The sequence below is a fragment of the Capsicum annuum genome, chromosome 5 (assembly GCF_002878395.1).
Source record: "Capsicum annuum cultivar UCD-10X-F1 chromosome 5, UCD10Xv1.1, whole genome shotgun sequence".
Classification (NCBI taxonomy): domain Eukaryota; kingdom Viridiplantae; phylum Streptophyta; class Magnoliopsida; order Solanales; family Solanaceae; genus Capsicum; species Capsicum annuum.
In genome coordinates this window covers 213,304,323-213,325,404 of record NC_061115.1, presented here as the reverse complement: position 1 = coordinate 213,325,404, position 21,082 = coordinate 213,304,323, and the positions used below count along the sequence as shown (strand labels likewise).

At 35.3% G+C, this 21,082-nt stretch overlaps 2 protein-coding genes across 2 annotated transcripts in view; both read right to left on the bottom strand.

Annotated features, from left to right (window-relative positions):
• Positions 1-3,724: 3,724 nt before the first annotated feature.
• LOC107871250 (pleiotropic drug resistance protein 1-like) lies at positions 3,725-14,111 on the bottom strand. Its single transcript, XM_016718132.2, has 20 exons — positions 13,503-14,111; positions 12,450-12,570; positions 11,549-11,722; positions 10,000-10,159; positions 9,082-9,158; positions 8,830-8,883; positions 8,296-8,688; positions 7,734-8,015; positions 7,319-7,635; positions 7,073-7,233; positions 6,887-6,990; positions 6,649-6,805; positions 6,241-6,413; positions 5,816-6,148; positions 5,427-5,717; positions 5,261-5,344; positions 4,816-5,177; positions 4,548-4,719; positions 4,212-4,466; positions 3,725-4,103 (listed from the first exon to the last, which is right to left on the bottom strand). Exons 1-20 carry the CDS (start codon positions 13,817-13,819, stop codon positions 3,846-3,848), a joined length of 4,245 nt encoding a protein of 1,414 aa, XP_016573618.2. The 5' UTR covers positions 13,820-14,111; the 3' UTR covers positions 3,725-3,845.
• A 138-nt stretch (positions 14,112-14,249) lies between these two features.
• LOC107871249 (pleiotropic drug resistance protein 1) overlaps positions 14,250-21,082 on the bottom strand; it is an 8,010-nt gene continuing 1,177 nt past the window's right edge. Inside the window, exons 2-20 of the mRNA XM_016718131.2 lie at positions 20,929-21,049; positions 20,509-20,682; positions 20,262-20,421; positions 20,059-20,135; positions 19,308-19,361; positions 18,788-19,180; positions 18,297-18,578; positions 17,880-18,196; positions 17,636-17,796; positions 17,409-17,512; positions 17,170-17,326; positions 16,871-17,043; positions 16,446-16,778; positions 16,039-16,329; positions 15,869-15,952; positions 15,424-15,785; positions 15,159-15,330; positions 14,798-15,052; positions 14,250-14,700 (exon numbers count right to left, since the gene is read on the bottom strand). Of these exons, the coding sequence (XP_016573617.2) occupies positions 14,443-14,700; positions 14,798-15,052; positions 15,159-15,330; positions 15,424-15,785; positions 15,869-15,952; positions 16,039-16,329; positions 16,446-16,778; positions 16,871-17,043; positions 17,170-17,326; positions 17,409-17,512; positions 17,636-17,796; positions 17,880-18,196; positions 18,297-18,578; positions 18,788-19,180; positions 19,308-19,361; positions 20,059-20,135; positions 20,262-20,421; positions 20,509-20,682; positions 20,929-21,049 (3,928 nt within the window). The 3' untranslated portion in view covers positions 14,250-14,442. The remainder of the gene's footprint in view (positions 14,701-14,797; positions 15,053-15,158; positions 15,331-15,423; positions 15,786-15,868; positions 15,953-16,038; positions 16,330-16,445; positions 16,779-16,870; positions 17,044-17,169; positions 17,327-17,408; positions 17,513-17,635; positions 17,797-17,879; positions 18,197-18,296; positions 18,579-18,787; positions 19,181-19,307; positions 19,362-20,058; positions 20,136-20,261; positions 20,422-20,508; positions 20,683-20,928; positions 21,050-21,082) is intronic.

Here is a 21,082-nt window from a genome sequence, read left to right as displayed (position 1 = left end):
TCAAATAGAAATAATATTATACTTAAAATTATACATAAGAAAATCTATTAGTAACAAATGTGGTACTTTTCAATTCTTACATTATAAATTTTTTTAATCAATATGACAAATAAATAGTATTAAAAGTTCAATTATCTGCTCAATAGTTAGGTTATCCAGGACATCTCTAATTATGACAAGTATATTTCTCGCCTCATTTTCATGAACTATACCTCGTCTCCACTTACGTGCAAGTGGAGCCGAGGCCTAATGATGGTTTGCTCCTAGAGGGTGCGGTACTGGCTGAAGTGGAATAATACGCTTCCATGCCCATACCTATAAAAATATAAAATCAAGTAATTTTAATAACACAATAAAATTAAGTAGTACAAATTTTAAAACATAAATATTAAGTTTCACGTACCTGAACTAAGGCAAGAAATCCACATACATTGCTAGATGAAAACATAGATGCACGACATAAAGAATAATATAAAAATGACAATGCAGCTGCGCCCCAAGCCTTTGTCGACATTGCATTTAAGTCTTGCAAATCGATTAAATAGTCCAAAGATATTTTAGAATTGGACTTGTCTGGAAATAATGTACCTCCGCACAACCATAAAAGGTACAACCTAACTCTCTGTTGCACCTCAATTTCGGGAGTATCATCAGTAATATCATCTAACTCTTTTACATATGCAGCTAAGTTAGATACAAGTATTCTTCTAATTCCAGAAAAACAATCTAAAGGAGGTTCTCATCTTGTTAAGTCATGCAATATTTATCGTCTAGCTACAATTCCTAAATCGGTAGAACCTTCTAGAAGTCTAGAACTCCCATCTACAACCATTTCAAACATAATTTCAATATCCTATAATGTAATAGTGGCCTCACCAATTCGCAAGTGAAATGTGTGAGTTTCGGGGCGCCACCTCTCAACCAACGCACTTAGAAGTCCAACATCGTAAGAAATGTTTCCTACTTCTACAATTCTTCTAAATCCACAAAAACTTAAATATTGAAGGATTCGATGATGCAATGGACGCTTCTGTATATGCAACCAAAATTCAGTATCGGCACGACGTGTATTTAAACACATATCTTGTCCCCCGATGTCCCAATTTTTTTGGGATCGATGTTTAGCTTGTAATTTTAACAATGCATTCATATCTACATAAAATAAATCAATATGTTATGATCAAAAGTAAATTAATAAAGATTATCTAAAGAATGTAAAATTTAAGTTTAAGAATTCGATGTAATATTTTTATACTTCACAATAAAAATAATGTAAAAACTTTATATTAACATACTTTATAATTGATGCCTTAACTTATATTTTGATTAAATATTTGTAAACATTTTTTAGTTTAGAATTTTTTTTTATCCAAGATATGAATTACATTCCTAATATATAGATGGAATTCACATGCAAACAGATAAATATTCACATGCAAATAGTGTTTTTTATTAAAAGATACAACACCTATTTTAAAGTCTGCATGGATCACATCATGTTTTTCATTCAAAATAGTGGAGGAATCTTTTCTTTTTAAAAGGCTGCACTAATATTTTTTCAAGGATGCAGACATTTTTTTGTGAAAATTCAAGGATGCAGACACTTTTTTGTTTCACATGTGAAAAGTATTTAGCAGGTAGTAAATCGCGACTAACCCAACGATTTATAAGTCGTTGTGGGCCCGGCGACTTGTAAGTCGCTGGATCCCTAGCGATTTGTCCGTTTTGGTATTTTTTAAATTTCGTTGTCCCCTTTAGTATTTTTAATAAAAAAAAAATAGCCCTTTTGATTTCGGATTCAAAATTAAGGCATGTGATAGACCTCACAATTTATATGGACAAGTGAATCCATACAGAATTTCTTTATCCTAAAGTAATATAAAATATTTATTTAATTATTTTAAAATATCTTACAACAACTAAAAAAATTAGAAAGAGTAATAAATAACAAATTTTTCATAACCTCCCTTCCAACATGGTATCAGAGCTTATTAACATTTGAATGTTAGAGGCATTTGAGTTTTTCTGAAGGTTGGAAATTTGAATCTTTAGTTATTTATAGTAAGAATATTTTGTCGACTTTTGAAATTTTGAAAAGAAAAAATTTGGTCCTTTTTTCTTGACTATATAGTATTCTGACCATTATGATTTTTTTCATATATATATATATATTTGTGTGCTATTTGTGCTCTTGTTAAGTCTATGTCGTTTGAACACATGATATGAAATTATGATATGTAATTAAATTGAGATGAAGTTGAAATTTTATTTGTATATGTAATTTAGATTTTATTAAATTATATTTTTCTTCATAAACTTAAAAAACTTCCCACAAATTGTGAAAACTATTAACCACTCATAGAATCTTATTAAATAGTGCATAAATAAAATATTGAAATATTCCAAAGCGCCTAATTGATAATCGTATATCAATATGTTTCATTTATAAATGAATATTTATAATTACAAAATTTCAAATACAACTAATTTTATAAAGATCCAAAAGTCAACAACATGGCGTGGTAAATAACTATTCTTAATATAATCCTTTCATATAGTACAAATAACTCTTCATGTCAAACATGAGTTTTTTTTTTTTTTGCAAAATTTAGAATGATGAATCTTTTTTTTTTTTAAGAAATATCAATGTATGGGTCAAATTTTACATTTTAAAAAAATTTAAAATCATGATTTGAAATTATGATCCCAAATTTCATGTCCAAACTCTAACTTAAAATCATGACTTCATATCGCACGTCGAAGAACAATCAAATATTTGGAGTGGTGGGTCTTAGTTCATACTTTGATAAAACAATTTTGATTTTAGCTGAGTACTTTGTTAAATTTTCTCATCATTAGAAATTATCAAAGGAGTATATCCATTTAATGCCTATGTTGAGTCGAATAATACACGTGTCATCACTAATTAAATAATTGTGGTGATTAATTCAGGTGCTATAAATCACATATCGATAATTTCAATATTATTTATAGCTTTCGATTACACAACAACAATTCAATGTCTCGGTATGTAGTCTAAGTAGTGATATTGCTATTAAAATATATGTCAGAATTGTCCCAGTCATACACGAGACAACATGATATTCTCCACCAGTTTTCATGAGTTAATACGTCCTCTCAAAATGGAGTTGATGAGGGGAAAAATAGGCATCTATTTGAGACAACTGGGCACTTTTGTTTTAAATGAAGGTTTCTAAATAGTTTTGGGCCGATCGGTCTCAACAACTTGAGTTCTAATTAATCGCGTGCCATTTGACCATCTATGACCTATAGGTCACACGGAGACAACTGGACCATTGCTCCAAGGTCATATGAGACAAGTTGGGATCTTCAGATGCAAAATGAACAGTGAAGAATTATGACAAAGGTTCCACTCTCATGTCGATCCAAATGAATCATCCTTTCCATGGAGGTAAATCTCTGCCTACTAGGTAAGAGGATAGCAAGTTCCAAATTTCGTCTTGGTAGGACATCTATTTCTAGCAAACATCAATTTGGTGTGAAAAGCAAAGGTTCAAAACCTCTAATTACAACCCTAGTTCCAAATTCTTATATAAGTTGAGTTGTAATAATAGATGAATACTGCTTATGCAAAATTCTGCATACGCCACTAGTCATGTGTAAGATCCCTTTTCTGAAGGGTAGAATGCAAATACAATTTTCATTTGCAATAGAATTTGTGAAGGGGAAAGTAAGAAGATGATAATCAAAACAAGGTGTAAATTCCTTGTATATTTTTCATTTACTAATGAACAAATTATTTGTTTGTACAACAAAACTTGTATAAATAGCTACAAGAAACAATCTTTGTACAGTGAACTCTCTTATCTTTTTTGGAAGTTGAATGTCTTAATGGCAAATGCAAACATGAAGGCGAAAATAAAAGGACATGCAACGATAATTGCTGCAACGACTCCAAGAAAATCATGCTCAAATCCAAAATAACGCGCCAAGAATTGTTCCACATTTTCATCATCGCTAAGTTTATTTTGTAGGTCTCCGAATTGTGATGCAACAAGACCGTACAAGGTCCAGGCGACAGGGCAAAGCCAGTAGTACCATCTCCACCATATTGGAATACGCTGTTTTTAGCAAAGAAAAAGAATGATAACATGTCATTTTTTTGGGATTCTGTTTTAGATTGTGTGGATAAACAGTACTATGGAAATGAAGGAGTTTCAAAGACTTACAGGTCGTGGAACGATGAATCCTGAGAAGAGATTCCATACTGCATAGAAGAAGGCCGCGACAATAGATGCAACATTTTGATTTGGGGTAACAGCGACAGTCATCATGCCATAGAAGGTGAAGTACAAGAGAGTGAAATACATGATGAAGAAGTACCAAAAGAACTTGGCAGCAGTCCATTCGAATCCGATCATTGCATACACAATGATACCATAGAAAGCAGCTTGTACAAATACGTAAGGTATTTCAATGACAACCTGCAGGAAAGTAAATATGAACTCTCTTTCTTAAAAGCTGAAATATGTATATATTGTTGCAAAATTGAACCATCTGTTTACCTGTCCAAAGGCATAAGGTAAAGCAGAATACATTCCAGCAGCTCTTTCTCTGTAAAATACAGTACGCTCAACGGCTACAACAGGCTGGACTGACGATGAGTTTTGAACACCAAGAAAGAGCGTTGCAGCATACATAGATCCCATAGCGTTTAAAAGATCCTGGCTCCGACTCCTAAGATCAATGAAGCTCGAAAAGTTTAGCTAAGTATTATGGGAAGTTGACGTTTTTTCTAGCAACGTATTTACTTCTCATTGTGATTTTACTTACACTTTGGTGCCAAGATCCCAGAACATTGTGCCAAAGATAAGTGCTAGGAATACTGTGAAGAGGAATCTAACTGATGTGTAAGATGGGTTACGCCAGTACGACAGATATTGCTTCCAAAGACATGCCATACATTGAGTCCAGAAAGGCTGTGAAAATTGAGTTTCAAAATGCAGATCCTTTGTACCAGGACGAGGTGTACTTAGTTCAGCAATCAAGGCTTTGTTCCTCCTGTAGAGGTCGGAATTCTTGTACAAATCAGCAAAGTCAACTCCTAACGCCATTTCTTGAGATGTGGCTGTGACTTCTAACATCCAAGTTGCTGGATTATAAGCATCCTTTATCTTACTAACTCCAGGCATCGACTGAATTTAAGACGAAACTAAGATCAATATTTGATTATACAAAATCGGAAAAAGAGAACACATCATTTTCTTTGTTAACATACCTCGAAGTATTTGATCAACTGGCAAGAACAGCGACCCAGAGGACCAACGTATATCTCCTGTCCTCCTCGCTTCATTAGAAATAGCTGCAAATCCGTGTTCACTTTTAGTATCAGGTGGCAAAGAAAAAGAGGAAACAAATATTATCTTCGAAGACTAATAAACTACCTCATCAAAGGCTTCAAAAATGTCGATGCTAGGTTGATGAATGGTACAGACGACGGTTCTTCCTGTATCAACAGTGTTCCTAACGGCTCTCATTACAATGGCAGCAGCTCTTGCATCCAACCCTGAAGTAGGTTCATCCATGAAGATGATAGAGGGGTTTGCTACCAGTTCAACTGCAATGGTCAGCCTCTTGCGTTGCTCGGTTGATAGACCATTCACTCCGGGCAATCCGACTAAAGCTGATCTTAACGGAGTTAGCTCCACAAGTTCCATAACTTCCTCAACAAACATCTGCAGAGAGGTGATATATCAATTGTGTTGTTTCCTGCCATACATGTTCCTTAATATGTTCAACCAATTTTATGGAGAAAGGATTTAGGGGAACCGACCTTTCTCTTGTTTTTGTCAACATCATGAGGTAAACGCAGCCAAGCTGAGTAAACCAAGGACTCATAAACTGTAACATAAGGCGAATGGATGTCATTCTGCTCACAATAACCAGATATACGTGCAAAGGTTTCTTGCTTCTTCGGATATCCAGAAATCTCGATGTCACCGTCAATATATCCTCCTGTTTTCCTTCCAGCCAACACATCCATCAATGTTGTTTTACCAGCACCACTAACGCCCATCAAAGCTGTGAGAACTCCTGGCCTGAAAGCTCCACTCACACCCTTTAGAAGTACCAATCTATCTTCAGTGGAACCTTGGTCTTTTATTTCCTGCAATTCATTCGAATGTTAAGTTAGCTGTTCATAGAAAATAAAACCTCACGACTCGCGAATATTAATAGTGACAATTTCTGAAAATTCACCTGAGGCATGTCAACGGAGTATACAACATTATCAAAAGTGATGGAATGTGGTTCAAATGGAAGAACCATTCCCCTCTTCTTGTCCCGACCCTCAGTTTCACTTCCCTCAATGAGTCGAACATTATCAGCATTCTCATCGTCTTCTGATATCATAGCTTGTGGCTTACCGAAAGCTGAAGATATATAAGAAATACGGTATTAGCATCCTTTGTAAAAATCCTTAATGTCATAAAAGAGACCGGTTAAAATGAGTATTCTAGAGCTAAATTCTTTTCTCCGGTCTTAGTCCGTGTCATTTTTCTTTTCAAGGGGGAAGTAAAGGCACCAAAGAGCTAAATTCTTTTCTCCGGTCTTAGTCCGTGTCATTTTTCTTTTCAAGGGGGAAGTAAAGGCACCAAAGAAACTCACGCTTCAGGTAAGCGAGTCCGATACTGTAGCAGAAGTTGAAGATTATTACAAATGCGATAAGTGCCCCAACACCTATCCAGTACCAATATGCATCTGGAAAGAATCCGCGAGCTCTTACTACTGCATGTCCGAGTGTCTCATTTCCATTTGTCGCCATCTGTTTTAATTAAAAGTGGATATGAGCATCCATATATGAGAAACTTAGCTATTTGCATGTGGTTTGGGATAAAAAGCTTACGCGTTTCCATTTCTTTCCATCAAATTCATTCACAAGAATTGAATTCACAGAATACATTAATGGTGAGATCCAGTAACCCCAGATCCACCATTTCTTCACATCCTCTGTAGCATCATGGAAAATAGAAATAAATATAGATCTGATTGGACACGAAAAAAGAATTTCAGCGAACATCATAAAATATACCTCTCGAGAGAACAAATCCAGACAATGCAAATTGTAAAACCAGTGCAAATGCTCCAAATGTGCTAGCGACTCCCATAGTTCTTCCCGCTGCTCCAATGAATCTGTACAATCCAGATGCCATCTGGTGTACAAGTACGAGAAGAAAGAATTGTTTGAACAATCTGCAAAACGGTAGTCCCTTAATAATCATGAAATTCTAAAGGCAATCTAACATTATTAGTTTGTACTTTCATTTTCTTTCCTTACCTTGAAACCTCTGGATCAAAACCCATGACATAATATGTGATGAATGTCCACATAGCACATTCGATAAATGTTATAGGAATTCTGAGAATCCAGGTGGGAAGGGCATAAGCCCATGAAGGGAAAAAGAGAAGGTCCCTTTGCTTGAAGAAGACGGGAAGCTTTAAAATTGTCAGGTTAATCTCAGCCATTCCGTTAAACATAATCATAACGACCACGAAAAAAAGAGCACCAGCATACATCCCTCCATCATCCATATTATCTCGGGGCATCTTAGTATGAAAAAAGACGGTCATCGTTATAAGTGCCATTACCGCGAGCTGAGAAAATAATGCAGAAACAAGGAGAATTAGTCATTGGTATATGGTTATGCAATGGCAAACACACATATATTTCTAGTAGATCAAGTAGTCAGTACCTGAAACATCTTGAATATGTAAACAAATGCGTTCCTCTTCATTAGTAGGAATTCTCGTTCAGCGCAGACCTTCAACATTTGTTTCGTCCCTATTCCATACTTCTTAGTACACAAAGCAGCAGGGTGGCTTTTGCTCTTGTCATATGGAGTTGCAAGCTCATCAGCGAGTTTCTTCCCAACATGGAAAGACTGATATGCCTCAGCAAATTCTTTTGACGCGACAAACCTGTAAGGCTCATTCTTCTTAGCCCAATATTGTTGTTGATCCTTCTTCGAAGTTACCTGCAAGAAGTAATTTAATACTCCCACAATTTAGAAACTAAACTTCATATATAAATGTATGGTATATCTAACATATTAAGCTTTTACAGTCACACTCTTCAACATAGTATCATAATATACAAAGGTCGTTTGTGACGTCTCATCACCACCCATGAAAAATAATCAGAGTGATACGTGAAGGGACACATTGAGGAAATAATGAACTATAAAAAGTGTGCTCTCTCTAACAGTATAAACTTTAAGATACAATAATTGGACAATTCAACACAATGTCACATACCTCTTGCAAGAAATCAGCCACTCCTTTTCTCTCGGGGCACTTGAATCCCATGGATTCAAAGAATTCAAGAACGGCTTCTCGAGCGCCCTGATAGACAATGTAGCCATCTGATAACAAAATTATGTCATCAAACAAGTTGTAAGTCTCAGGGGCAGGCTGCAACAGAGAAATCACAGCAGTTCCCTTCAACAGCTGCACCGATTGTCTTAGCGAATTGACAATGGAAAAAGTAGTTGAACTGTCCAATCCAGTTGAGATTTCATCCATGAAAAGCGCCTTTGCTGGTCCAACAAGCATTTCACCCGTTGTTACACGCTTCTTTTGCCCCCCTGAAATACCCCTTAACATTTCATCTCCAACCATAGTATCCGCACAGACATCCAGTCCCAAAATCTGCAAATGGAAGCGAAATTACTGTTACTGGAAGATAACTATAGATAACGTCCATAAGATAGGTTATCATTTACAACAAGTTAAAAAGCACTATATACATTAAATCCTTATTAAGCAAAGTATTTGGATTGTAAATGTTACCTTAAGAACATAATCTGTAACAACATTGGCTTCCTGTCCTTTTGTAACTGAAGCCTACATTCCCAAAAACAATAAAAATTAAAACTATAAATGTAAATATACTAAACGACTACGTTGCTCGGACTCTTGAAAAATGTCATGGGGTGCATGTTGGATCCTTCAAAAGTAGGACATTTTTGGAGGATCCGACATGAGTGCAGTAACATTTTTGGAGAGTCCAAGCAACTTAGCTAAAAGATTTAGTATTCTTACCTTCATGTAGATATCAATATCAGGATCTGGTTTGATTTTAGATGCTTTCTCTCTTCTTGATAGTTCAGCCAACATCTCTGTACCAGTTTTCAAATACAAAAAGAAACATAAACAAATATATATGTTATCAGTGCAAATAAGAAGAGCTAATGATGATAAAAAGCATCTAAACTATCACCTTTTTGCGAGTTTCATGCATCAACTATCTGTCGTTCTATTTACCTTCTTTAACTATCACTTTTTCGCGAGTTAATGTCTCAACTATCCATTGTTTTATTACCTGCCTAAACTATCAGCTTTTTCGCGTGTTTCATATCTTAATTATCCGTTCTTCTATTTATCTACCTAAACTATCACCTTTTCGCGAGTTTCATATCTCAACTATTCATTGTTCTATTTACTTACCTAAACTATCACGTTTTCGCGAGTTTCATATCTCAACTATCCATTATTCTATTTACTAGCCAAACTATCACCTGCTAGTGAGTATCATACCTTAACTACCACTCCCTTTGTATTAAAACACACCTCGATGGCACTTAAGGGTGTGGCCTAGTAGTCAATAAAGAAGGTTCAAATTTCAGCAGAGAAAAAAATATTAGGTGATTTCTTCCCATTTGTTCTAGTCTCGGTGGATAGAGTTACTTGAACCTGGTGGGAGGTGGCACGCATCCATTGGAATTAGTCAAGGCGCGTGAATCTGGTCCAGACACCAGAGTCATATACAGACAAAAACACACCTTGATATTGAGTTGACCTACACGGTCCTGAGGTGTTTTTAATATAAAGGAATTAATAGTTGAGGTATGAAACTCGCGAAAAGTAATAATTTAGGTGTTTTTAAACCCTTTTAACTCAAAAAATAAATAAAAGTCACTTATAAAAATTGCATTATTTTTTTAAAAAAATTATACTAACCATATCTAGGGCCAACTCCTTGGCATCTTGCAGAAAATTCCAAAGTTTCCCTTACAGTCATTTCTCCAATATGCAAGTCATGTTGACTGATATAAACAGCTGTTTTTTGTGGCACAAATTCATATAGTTCATGTCCATTGTATGTCACATTCCCAGTAACCTGAATTTCCCAAATAAAGGAAAAACTTTAGCTTTTCTTTTTTTTTTTAATAAAAAAAATTATTTATAAAAGGATTGGAGTAACTGGTAAAGTTGTTATCGCCGGTTCAATTCATGGAAACAGCCTCCACTAGAAATGCATGGTAAGACTGCATATAATAGACTTCTGTTATACGATTCTTTCCAGATCCCGCTACTTGACCGCCCTGGTTATAAAAGGGTTCTACTTCTATGAATTTGACAATGTAAAAAATGAGTAAAGCATCTAGTCCCTAAACTATGGTCAAATTTGTTACGATACACTTCAATTTTACGGGCCAAACTAAATTTTAGTATATTTTTGTCAATTTTTTAGGTGACATGGCACCTTTAATGTGGACTCTATTTTATGTAATAAATGTGTCATGTCAATGCAAAAAAGGTGATAAAAATATGCTAAAATGAAGTTCAGGATAATAGGATTCTGTAAAATTGAGATGTGTCGTAGCAACTTTAACATAGTTCGAGGATACTATACTTATCTCTTAAAAAATTATAGTATTAAGTCAATTTTGAGGTAATTAAAGGTAAAATTAGTAGGTTAAATTGTAATGATTCTGTAATAGATTCAATTATATAGTTGGTGCATATAAGACAAATCTTTTATAAGATAATTTATTTTTAAATTCACCAAATTACTTTAAATTTTTTATTTAAGAAAGTACTTGAAAGACGCGAATTTAAGTACTATACACTATCAGTCAAAAAAAAATTACACCATAATAGGCAATTTTAGTTTAGAAAAAATACCCAATTACTCATGAACTATATCCTATTATTCCTGAATTAATTAAAAGTATAATTTTGACACTCTTATTACCTATGTGATGCCTATGTGGCACATACATGGCATACACGTGTGCCTACGTAGACATTTCAATGTGTTGTGTCACGTATGTGCCACATAGGCACCACGTGGGCATTAAGGATTTCAAATTTACACTTTTAATTAGTTCAGTGGTAATAGGACCCCTTTAAGTTAAGGTGTGTCATGAAATTTTTGAGTATAATTCAGGAGGGTAATTGATATTATCTCTTTAGTTTATTTTCAAGATCTCAAACTCCACATTTTAAGAAAGCTTACCTATCATCCTGAAAGATATATATTGACGGTGCATAAAATTTAAACTCCAAAAATATTACTTACTACTAGTAGTACTCCTAATAAGTTAGTGACATATTACATATATTTGTAATTTGTTAGTCACACCAACATGAAGGAAAATATACATAGCATAGTAAAAATGACACGTTACACTAAAACTCTCGATATGTTTGAAAAAATCAGATTATAAGGCTTTATTTTATGTAACTACCAGTTATATTGCGTATTAAATTGAGAAAATCTCACCTTTAAAGTAGGATCAAGTTTTCCAGCCAAAGCTAATAACAAAGTAGTCTTTCCAGAACTTGGAGGTCCCAAAAGTAGTGTCATTCTGGAGGGCTTAATCATACCACTTAAATCTTTGAGAATTGTTATTTGCCTCTTTCTACTTGGAAGTATGTGAACAGAATTCAAGAATGTCTTTGGACCAAAAAAAATTGGAAAGAAAAAAAGAAGTTAGTTTCAATTAAAAACAACAGTTAACTATCAAAAACACATCTAAACTTTTTTCATTTACCTTAGAGATAAGCATTCAGCTCCCCCTCGAATTATGATCAAAATTCTTACGCCACACTCCAACTTTTTATTACCCACTGAACTCAATTTTAACATATTTTTATCCCCTTTTGTGCTAACATGTTTATTACATAAAAATGAGATTCACGTTAAAAGTATCACGTCAGCTAAAAAGATGCGACATCAGCTAAAAAGGGTGACAAAAATATACTAAAATTGAGTTCAGGGATAATAGACCTCATATGAAGTTGGAGTGTGTCGTAATAAATTTGATCATAATTCAGGGCTACTAGATATTTTACTTTTCACCTTAACTCGCATTTTCATGACTTTTATACCTTAACTATTCATTATTTCAATTTACCTACTTAAACTATCATTTCCTTTGTATCAAAACGCACTAGGATGCTGAGTTGGCCTACACATGTTTATTGTCTAGCAGAAATAATATTTGGCCAACTCAGTATCATTTTAATACAAAAGGAGTACTAATAATTTATCTAGGTAAAAAAAATAATGAATAGTTTAAGTATGAAACTCGTCCAAAAATGATAATTTAAATGTGGTTTTTACCATAATTCTTGAAGGAAATAGAAATGTTAAATGTTGAAATTTTATTTCATATTTTTACCTCAACAAAGTTGGTCATAAAGTTGATAAAAGTAGGCAAAGCTCTGCTTCCTACATATGCATCTGCATCAATGTTTAGATGCTCATATCTCACTTCTATTGATGGCAAATCAATTCCAACTCTGTAATTTTTTCAATTTTTTTTTTTTTTTGAAAAAAAAAGAAAGAGAAAAAGTTAAATACTAATCAAATAAAAATAGAAAAGGAAAACTCAACTCAAATTAGAAAAAGTTTGGATGCACTAAGTTTTCGTTATGCCTCGGTCCGAGGAAAGATCAAGAGTAGAGCATTAGTAACTTTGACTTAAATCATGTATTTGTATTTTATTTTTTTATTTTTTTTAAAAGGGGTTAATATGTAAAAATATTTTATTTAAAATTCAGTAAGTAAAAAGAATGTGCCGTTCAAAACCCATAAATTTAAGGGCTCGTTTGACGATGAAAATTATGAAATTTAAAAAGCGTTTGACTCTAAATATAAATTTGAGTTATTTTTAAATTTTGTGGGTGATTTGGAGTGAAAATAATTTTTTTGGTGGGTTTCAAAATCTGGAATTCAAACTTTAAATTGAATTCTGAGATATTATGGCCAAACATGATTTTCGAGAGTCGGTTCTGAGAAAAGTTAAAAAAGAAAAAAAAAACCATGGCCAAATGGCCCCTAACATTCTAACTCCGCCTACAAGAGATTGTTATCACGGCTTAAACCTTGATCCCTGGACACACAATCACAACTCTTATTATGCGCACGCTCCCCTAAGAATTATACCACGTTGTGTCTGGTATACCTAGATTTACTTCACATTCTATAAGAGGCTATTTTTACAACTTGAAGTCTAGACCAGCTCGTGACCTTTCTAGTCACACAAAAACAGCTCTTACCATTGCCCCAAGATTTCTCGAATGACAAACAAACTATGCACAAGGCTATTTTTACAACTCTCAGTCTAGACCAACTCGTGACCTTCTAATTACACAGAAACAACTCTTACCGTCGCGCCAAGATTTCTCGAATGAAAAACAAACAAACTATACATAAAATTATCTCAACTTACGTCTCAATTCTATCCTTGAGTTTCAACAAGAACTTTTCATTATCTTCATCAGCAACCTTAACAAGTCTATCAAGCAAATTCTTCCTTTCTTGATGTCCAATATTATTTGTATCAACTTCAATAGCTTCACCTTCTGGTCCAAACAATAAACCTTTTCTCATTCGATTAAACGTTGGCAATTTCTCTAATGCAGCCCATCTAAGAGCCTCTTCATCATCTTCATCTCTCGTTGATCGCGAAAATATGGAGTTACTAGCATTATCCCTTAAACTTTCCCTCATACTACCTCTAAAATTGTTAAGATTCGGAGCCTCCATCGCGAACCAATGTACACTTGATCGATCTAAAGGCTAATCTCTTTTCCTTTTAACTGAAAATGTTGTCTCCAATACTTGTATCATGTCCAAATGAACATAAAAAAGTATTGGGAGATGCCCAAATTTTTAAAAAAATTTGTGCTCTTTCAAGTTTTTGTATAATGATAATACCATATAGAACAAAAGAATTATTGTGTCCATTAGACTAAAAGGTAAACCACTTATATAGGAGTAAGTTCAGCATACATTAACGCAAATGTGGTCTTTTTATTTTTCAACTATTTTTTTTGGTGAATACGTTGACTTGACTAGATTCTGAATAAATATTGAGGAAAATTTAGAATACTCAAATGTCACCGTTCAATATAAGCTTGATTTTTCATCCACGCGCATGGTTCTTACTTTCATTTCCACAACTACGAAAGAAAAATTGATGGTATATAACATTTTCATTTATCATTAAGTAATTATTTCTACACAAAACTTGGAATTCAATAAGGAAAATTTTGAAAAAAAAAACATACATACATAGTGGTAATAATTTAAAAAAAAAAGGTTACAAGAAATAGTCTTCAGACTTCAAGTTGTGACCTATACATAAGTTTTGGTAGGTCAAGTGTCTTTTATCTTCTCTGGAAGTTGAATGCCTTAATGGACAATGCAAATGTCAAGGCAAACATAACAGGCAACGCGACTATCACAGCTGCAACTATGCCAAGAAAATCATGCTTGAATCCGAAATAACGCCTCAAGTATTGTTCCACAGTTTCATCATCGCTAAGTTTAGTTTGAATGTCTCCGAATTGTGATGCAACAAGACCGTACAGTGTCCATGCAACGGGGCATGCCCAGTAGTACCATCTCCACCATATTGGAATACGCTGTTTTCAGCAAAGAAAGGACAACGATAACATGTTATATTTTCGAGCTTCAGATTAGTTTACATGGGTAAAAGAACGATGGATTTTAAGAACTTACAGGTCGTGGAACGATGAATCCTGAGAAGAGATTCCATGCTGCATAGAAGAAGGCCGCGACAATAGAAGCAACATTTTGGTTCGGGGTGATAGCCACAGTCATCATACCATAGAAGGTGAAGTACAAGAGGGTGCAGTACATGAAGAAGAAGTACCAAAAGAATTTGGCAGCAGTCCATTCAAATCCGATCATTGAATACACGATGACACCATAGAAAACCGATTGTACAAATACATAAGGTATTTCGATGAAAACCTGTGAGAAAGTCAAGTTTCATGTATCAATACAAAGTTGAGTGACCGTCTGAGAAATTAGCTCCAAAAATATGTATAAATTGTGATAAATTGAACTGTCTGTTTACCTGTCCAAAGGCATAAGGTATAGCAGAATACATTCCAGCAGCTTTTTCTCGGTAAAATACAGTACGCTCAACGGCTACAACAGGCTGGACTGATGATGAATTTTGTACACCGAGGAAGAGAGTTGCAGCATACATGGATCCCATAGCGTTGATAAGATCCTGGCTCCGACTCCTATGATGAACAAAGCTCGAATAAGTTAGCTTAAATACTATAAGATGTTTTCTTTAAAGTTAACATTTACTCGTCATTGTGATTGGTGCTTACACTTTGGTACCAAGATCCCAAAACATTGTGCCAAAGACAATTGCTATGAATGTTGTGAAAATGAATCTAACTGCAGTGTAAGCTGGATTACGCCAGTACGACCAGTGTTGCTTCCAGAGACAAGCCATACATTGAGTCCAAAAAGGCTGTGAGAATTGAGTTTCAAAATGCAGATCCTTTGTACCGGGACGAGGCGTACTTAATTCTGCAATCAACGCTTTGTTCCTCTTGTAGAGGTCGGAATTCCTGTATAAATCAGCAAAGTCGACCCCTAACATCATTTCTTGAGATGAGGCTGTGACTTCTAACATCCACGTTGCTGGATTGTAAGCCTCTTTTATCTTACTAACTCCATGCATCGACTGAATTCAAGATAAAACAAATATTAGTACTTAATAATGAGTTTGGCGAAAAAGAAAACATTGTTTTTGTTCTGATAACATACCTCAAAGTATTTTATCAAATGGCAAGAATGGCGACCTAGAGGACCAACATATATCTCCTGGCCTCCTCGTTTCATGAGAAATAGCTGTAAAGTTGTGTTTACTTTAGTATTCAGATGCAAAAGAAAACGGAAATATTAGTTTCATTGTCTTGGAAGGTTAATAAACTCACCTCATCAAAGGCTTCAAAAATGTCGATGCTAGGCTGATGAATGGTACAGACGACGGTTCTTCCAGTATCGACAGTGTTCCTAACAGCTCTCATTACAATGGCAGCAGCTCTTGCATCCAACCCTGAAGTCGGTTCATCCATGAAGATGATAGAGGGGTTTGCTACCAGTTCAACTGCAATGGTCAACCGTTTGCGTTGCTCGGTTGATAGACCATTGACTCCGGGCAATCCAACTAAGGCTGATCTTAATGGAGTTAGCTCTACAAGTTCCATAACTTCGTCAACAAACATCTGCAAATAGGTAATGAAGCGATTGTGTTAGTGGTTGCCATGCATGCTTCTTTAGAAAGTTTGACCAATTAGTAGGATAGATTATCGTTATGGAGAACGAATTTAGGGGAACGGACCTTTCTCTTGTTTTCGTCAACATCTTGAGGTAAACGCAGCCAAGCTGAGTAAACCAAGGACTCATAAACTGTAACATAAGGCGAATGGATGTCATTCTGCTCACAGTAACCAGAAATACGTGCAAAGGTTTCTTGCTTTTTCGGATATCCAGAAATCTTGATGTCACCATCAATATATCCTCCGGTTTTCCTTCCGGCCAAGACATCCATCAATGTCGTTTTACCTGCTCCGCTAACGCCCATCAAAGCTGTGAGAACACCAGGCCTAAAAGCGCCACTTACGCCCTTCAGAAGTACTAATCTATCTTCAGCGGAACCTTGTTCCTTCATTTCCTGCAAGTCATTGGAATGTTAAGTCAGCTGTTTAACGAAAGTAAAGTCTCACTGGTTACTAATATTACTAGTGACAACTTCAGGAAAGTTACCTGAGGCATGTCAACGGAGTATACAACATTATCAAAAGTGATGGAATGGGGTTCAAATGGAAGAACCATTCCCTTCTTCTTATCCTGGCCCTCAGTTTCACTTCTTTCGGTGAGTTCAACATTATCAGCAATCTCATCATCTTCTGATATCATAGCTTGTGGCTTACCAAATGCTGCAGTTATATATAAGAAATAAGGTATTAATAAAGAGACCTATCAAATTGAGATTTCTGCAATTACGTTCTTGTTAGTACTTAATATTTTTTTCATCTTTTCAACAGAAAAGTAGAGATACTCACGGTCTAGGTAAGCGAGTGAAATACTGTAGAAGATGTTGAAGACCATCGTGAATCCAAGAAGTGCCCCACAACCTATCCAGTACCAGTATGCATCTGGAAAGAATCCCCTAGCTCTTACGACTGCAGCTCCAAGGGGCTCGGTTCCATTTGGCGCAATCTAGTTCATTTTAAGTGGATATTAGCATCCATATATGAGAAAATTGAACGATATGCACAATGTGTTATGCATAAGCACTTACATGTTTCCAATTCTTTCCATCAAATTCATTCACAAGAATTGAATTCACGGAATACATCAGTGGTGAAGTCCAGTAACCCCAAATCCACCATTTCTTCACATCCTCTGCAGCATCGGAAAAATAGAAAATAAATAAAGATCGAATTACAACAATAACTATGCTTCAGTTCCGAACAAGTTATGGTCGGCCATAAGAAATATAATTGTTTCAAAAACCGAAAAATATACCTCTAGCAAGGACAAATCCTCCCAGTGCAAATTGTAAAAGCAAAGCAAATGCTCCGAAAGTGCTAGCTACTCCCATTGTTCTCCCCATTGCTCCAATGAATCGGAACAATGCTGATGCCATCTGGTGTACTAGTACGAGAAGCAAGAACTGTTTGAACAATCTGCAAAAGGAATAGTCGATTAACATTAATCACGGAATTGTGAATGCCGCCTGATTGATTTGTAGTGTATTTTCTTAGCTTACCTCGAAACATTTGGATCAAATCCCATGACATAATATGTGAGGAATGTCCACATACCACACTCAACAAATGTTATAGGGATCTTGAGAATCCATGTGGGAAGGGCATAAGCCCATGAAGGGTAAAAGAGAAGGTCCCTTTGCTTGAAGTAGACCGGAAGCTTGAAAATTGTCAAGGCGATCTCAGCCATTCCATTAAACATAATCATAACGACCACGAAAAAGAGAGCACCAGCATATATCCCACCATCATCCATATCATCCCGGGGCAGTTTAGTTCGGAAAAAGACACTCATCGTTATAAGTGCCATAACCGCTAGCTGAGAAAACATTAGAGAAACAAAGCGACCATTACAATTGGTACATAGTTATGAGACAAACCACATAGTAATATATAGTAGTTTCACCAAGTAAAGGTACCTGAGAGAGCTTGAAGATGTAAACGAATGAGTTCCTCTTCATTAGTAGGAATTCTCGTTCAGCACAGACCTTCAACAATTGTTTCGTCCCTATACCATACTTCTGAGTAGACAAAGCAGCAGGGTGGCTTTTACTCTTGTCATACGGAGTTGCGAGCTCAGCACTGAGTTTTCTTCCAACATGGAAAGATTGATATGCCTCAGCAAACTCTTTTGATGTCACAAACCTATAAGGCTCATTCCTCTTAGCCCAATATTGTTGTTGGTCCTTCTTTGATGTTACCTGGACATCCACGTTTTAGAACGTAAACTTTTAGTATCATAATAGATAGAGGTCATTGGTTAAGTCACATCACCACACATGATTGGGAGCGTTGAAGACATAATTAACGACATAAAAGCGTGCTATCACTAAGTTTAAACTTTTAGATGAGATGATCACCCACTTCAACGTTATAATCTTTGTTGGTTATACTTTATTGTAAGACTTACCTCTTGCAAGAAATCTGCTGCCCCTTTTCTCTCGGGGCATTTGAATCCCATGGATTCAAAGAAGTCAAGAACATCTTCTCGAGGACCCTGATAGACAATGTATCCGTCTGACAACAAAATAATGTCATCAAACAGGTTGTAAGTCTCAGGGGCTGGCTGCAACAAAGATATCACAGCAGTTCCCTTCAACAGCTGCACCGTTTGTCTTAGAGAATTGACAATGGAGAAAGTAGTTGAACTGTCCAATCCAGTTGAGATTTCATCCATGAAAAGCGCCTTTGATGGTCCAACAAGCATTTCACCAGTTGTTACACGTTTCTTTTGTCCTCCTGAAATACCCCTTATCATTTCATCTCCCACCATAGTATCAGCACATATGTCAAGTCCCAATATCTGCACATTGAAGTTAGAAGCAATTATTGTTACCGGCAGATAAGTAGTCCGAAAAATAAGGCAGGTTACCTACGTCAACAGATTAAAAACGCTAACGTGAAAAATAATTGGACATTGCAAATGTTACCTTAAGAACATAATCTGTAACAACATTAGCTTCCTGTCCTTCTGTTGCTGCAGCCTACATTTCCCAAGAAAGAACAAGATTCTAAATTATTTTCAATGAAGACAAAAAATAATGTAAGACGAAGTACCCCTAATATTCAATAGAGTAATACTCTCTGCATTCCAATTTGCTTGACTTACTTTCCTTTTTTGTCTGTTTCGAAAAGAACGCCTCTGTCCGTTTTTAGAAACTCTTTAATTTCAACATTCCATATGGCAACAGGGGTGGAGCTACCGCTACCGAAGACTGGTCAGATGAACACCCTTCGTCGAAATTTTTTTTTAAGTATATAGGTTAAAAATAGATATTTATGGTTATATACATATTGTTGCACACTCTTGACAAGCTAGAGAAGCATAGTCCATTGATCAAGAGTGTGCATTTCCGCATCAACAACTCGGGTTAGAACCTTGGCAAGTGCAACAGTTCTTTATTTTCTTTTTTTTTTTCAAAACAGTTCTTTGCCCTTGTAAAAAGAACGGAAAATATGAACACCCTTAACTAAAATTCTGACTCTGCCACTAATGGCAATGTTTAAGACTACAAGCTTAAAAGGACATTTTGGTACATTCTACGTAGCTTTAGTTTAAGACCACAAGATTCAAAAGTCTTCTTTACTTTCGTAAATTAGCTCCATATCAAATCAAAACCAAACAAACAAATTGAAACTGAGGGAATAACTAAATTAAAGATGATCAATCTCTAGGCTTACCTTCATGTAGATGTCGATATCAGGATCTGGTTTGATATTAGCTGCTTTCTCTCTTCTTGACAGTTCAGCCAACATCTCTATACAATTTTTAAGCAAAATGAATTCAGTAAATGAATATTTATGCCTTTCATCGCGAAACAGATACATAATTCACTTGTAAAAACTAAATTTTGTTTAGAACATTGCTATAAGAAAACACTAACCAAATCTCGAGCCAACTCCTTGACATCTTGCAGAAAATTCCAAAGTTTCTCTTACAGTCATTTCTCCAATATGCAAGTCATGTTGGCTGATATACACAGCTGTTCTTTGTGGTACAAATTCATGTAGTTCATGTCCATTATAAGTCACCTTACCAGTAACCTGAATTCACAGAAAGATCGAAAACTTTAGTTTATCCTTTCGAATCATATTTATATTTTAAGAATTTGTCGATTCAAAAAATCTCACCTTTAAAGCAGGATCAAGTTTTCCAGCCAGTGCTAATAACAAAGTAGTTTTTCCAGAACTTGGAGGTCCCAAAAGTAGTGTCATTCTACATGGCTTAATAATACCACTTACATCTTTGAGAATTGTTATTTGCCTCTTTTTATTTGGAAGGATGTGAAGAGAATTCAATAGTGTCTTCAGAACAAAACATTAAAAAAAAAAAAAGTTAGTTTTAATCAAATGAAACAAAAAAAAAGTCCAGTACACTAAAGTTTCCCCTAGAGTCGGGGTCAGGAGAACTGCCGGACCGTAAGGTCTGTTGTACGCAACGTTTTCCTGCATTTCTGCAAGAGGTTGTTTCCACAGTCTAAACCCGTTATGCCAAGGCTCCCTTTCAAAATAGAAATACTAAACTAAAGTGTTAATTTTTCATATTTTTACCTCAACAAAGTTGGTCATGAAGTTCAAAAAAGTAGGCAAAGCTCTACTTCCTGCATATGCATCTGCCTCAATATTTAGATGTTCATATCTTACTTCTATTGATGGCAAATCAATCCCAACTCTGTAAATTTTCAAAAAAAAAAAAAAAAAAAAA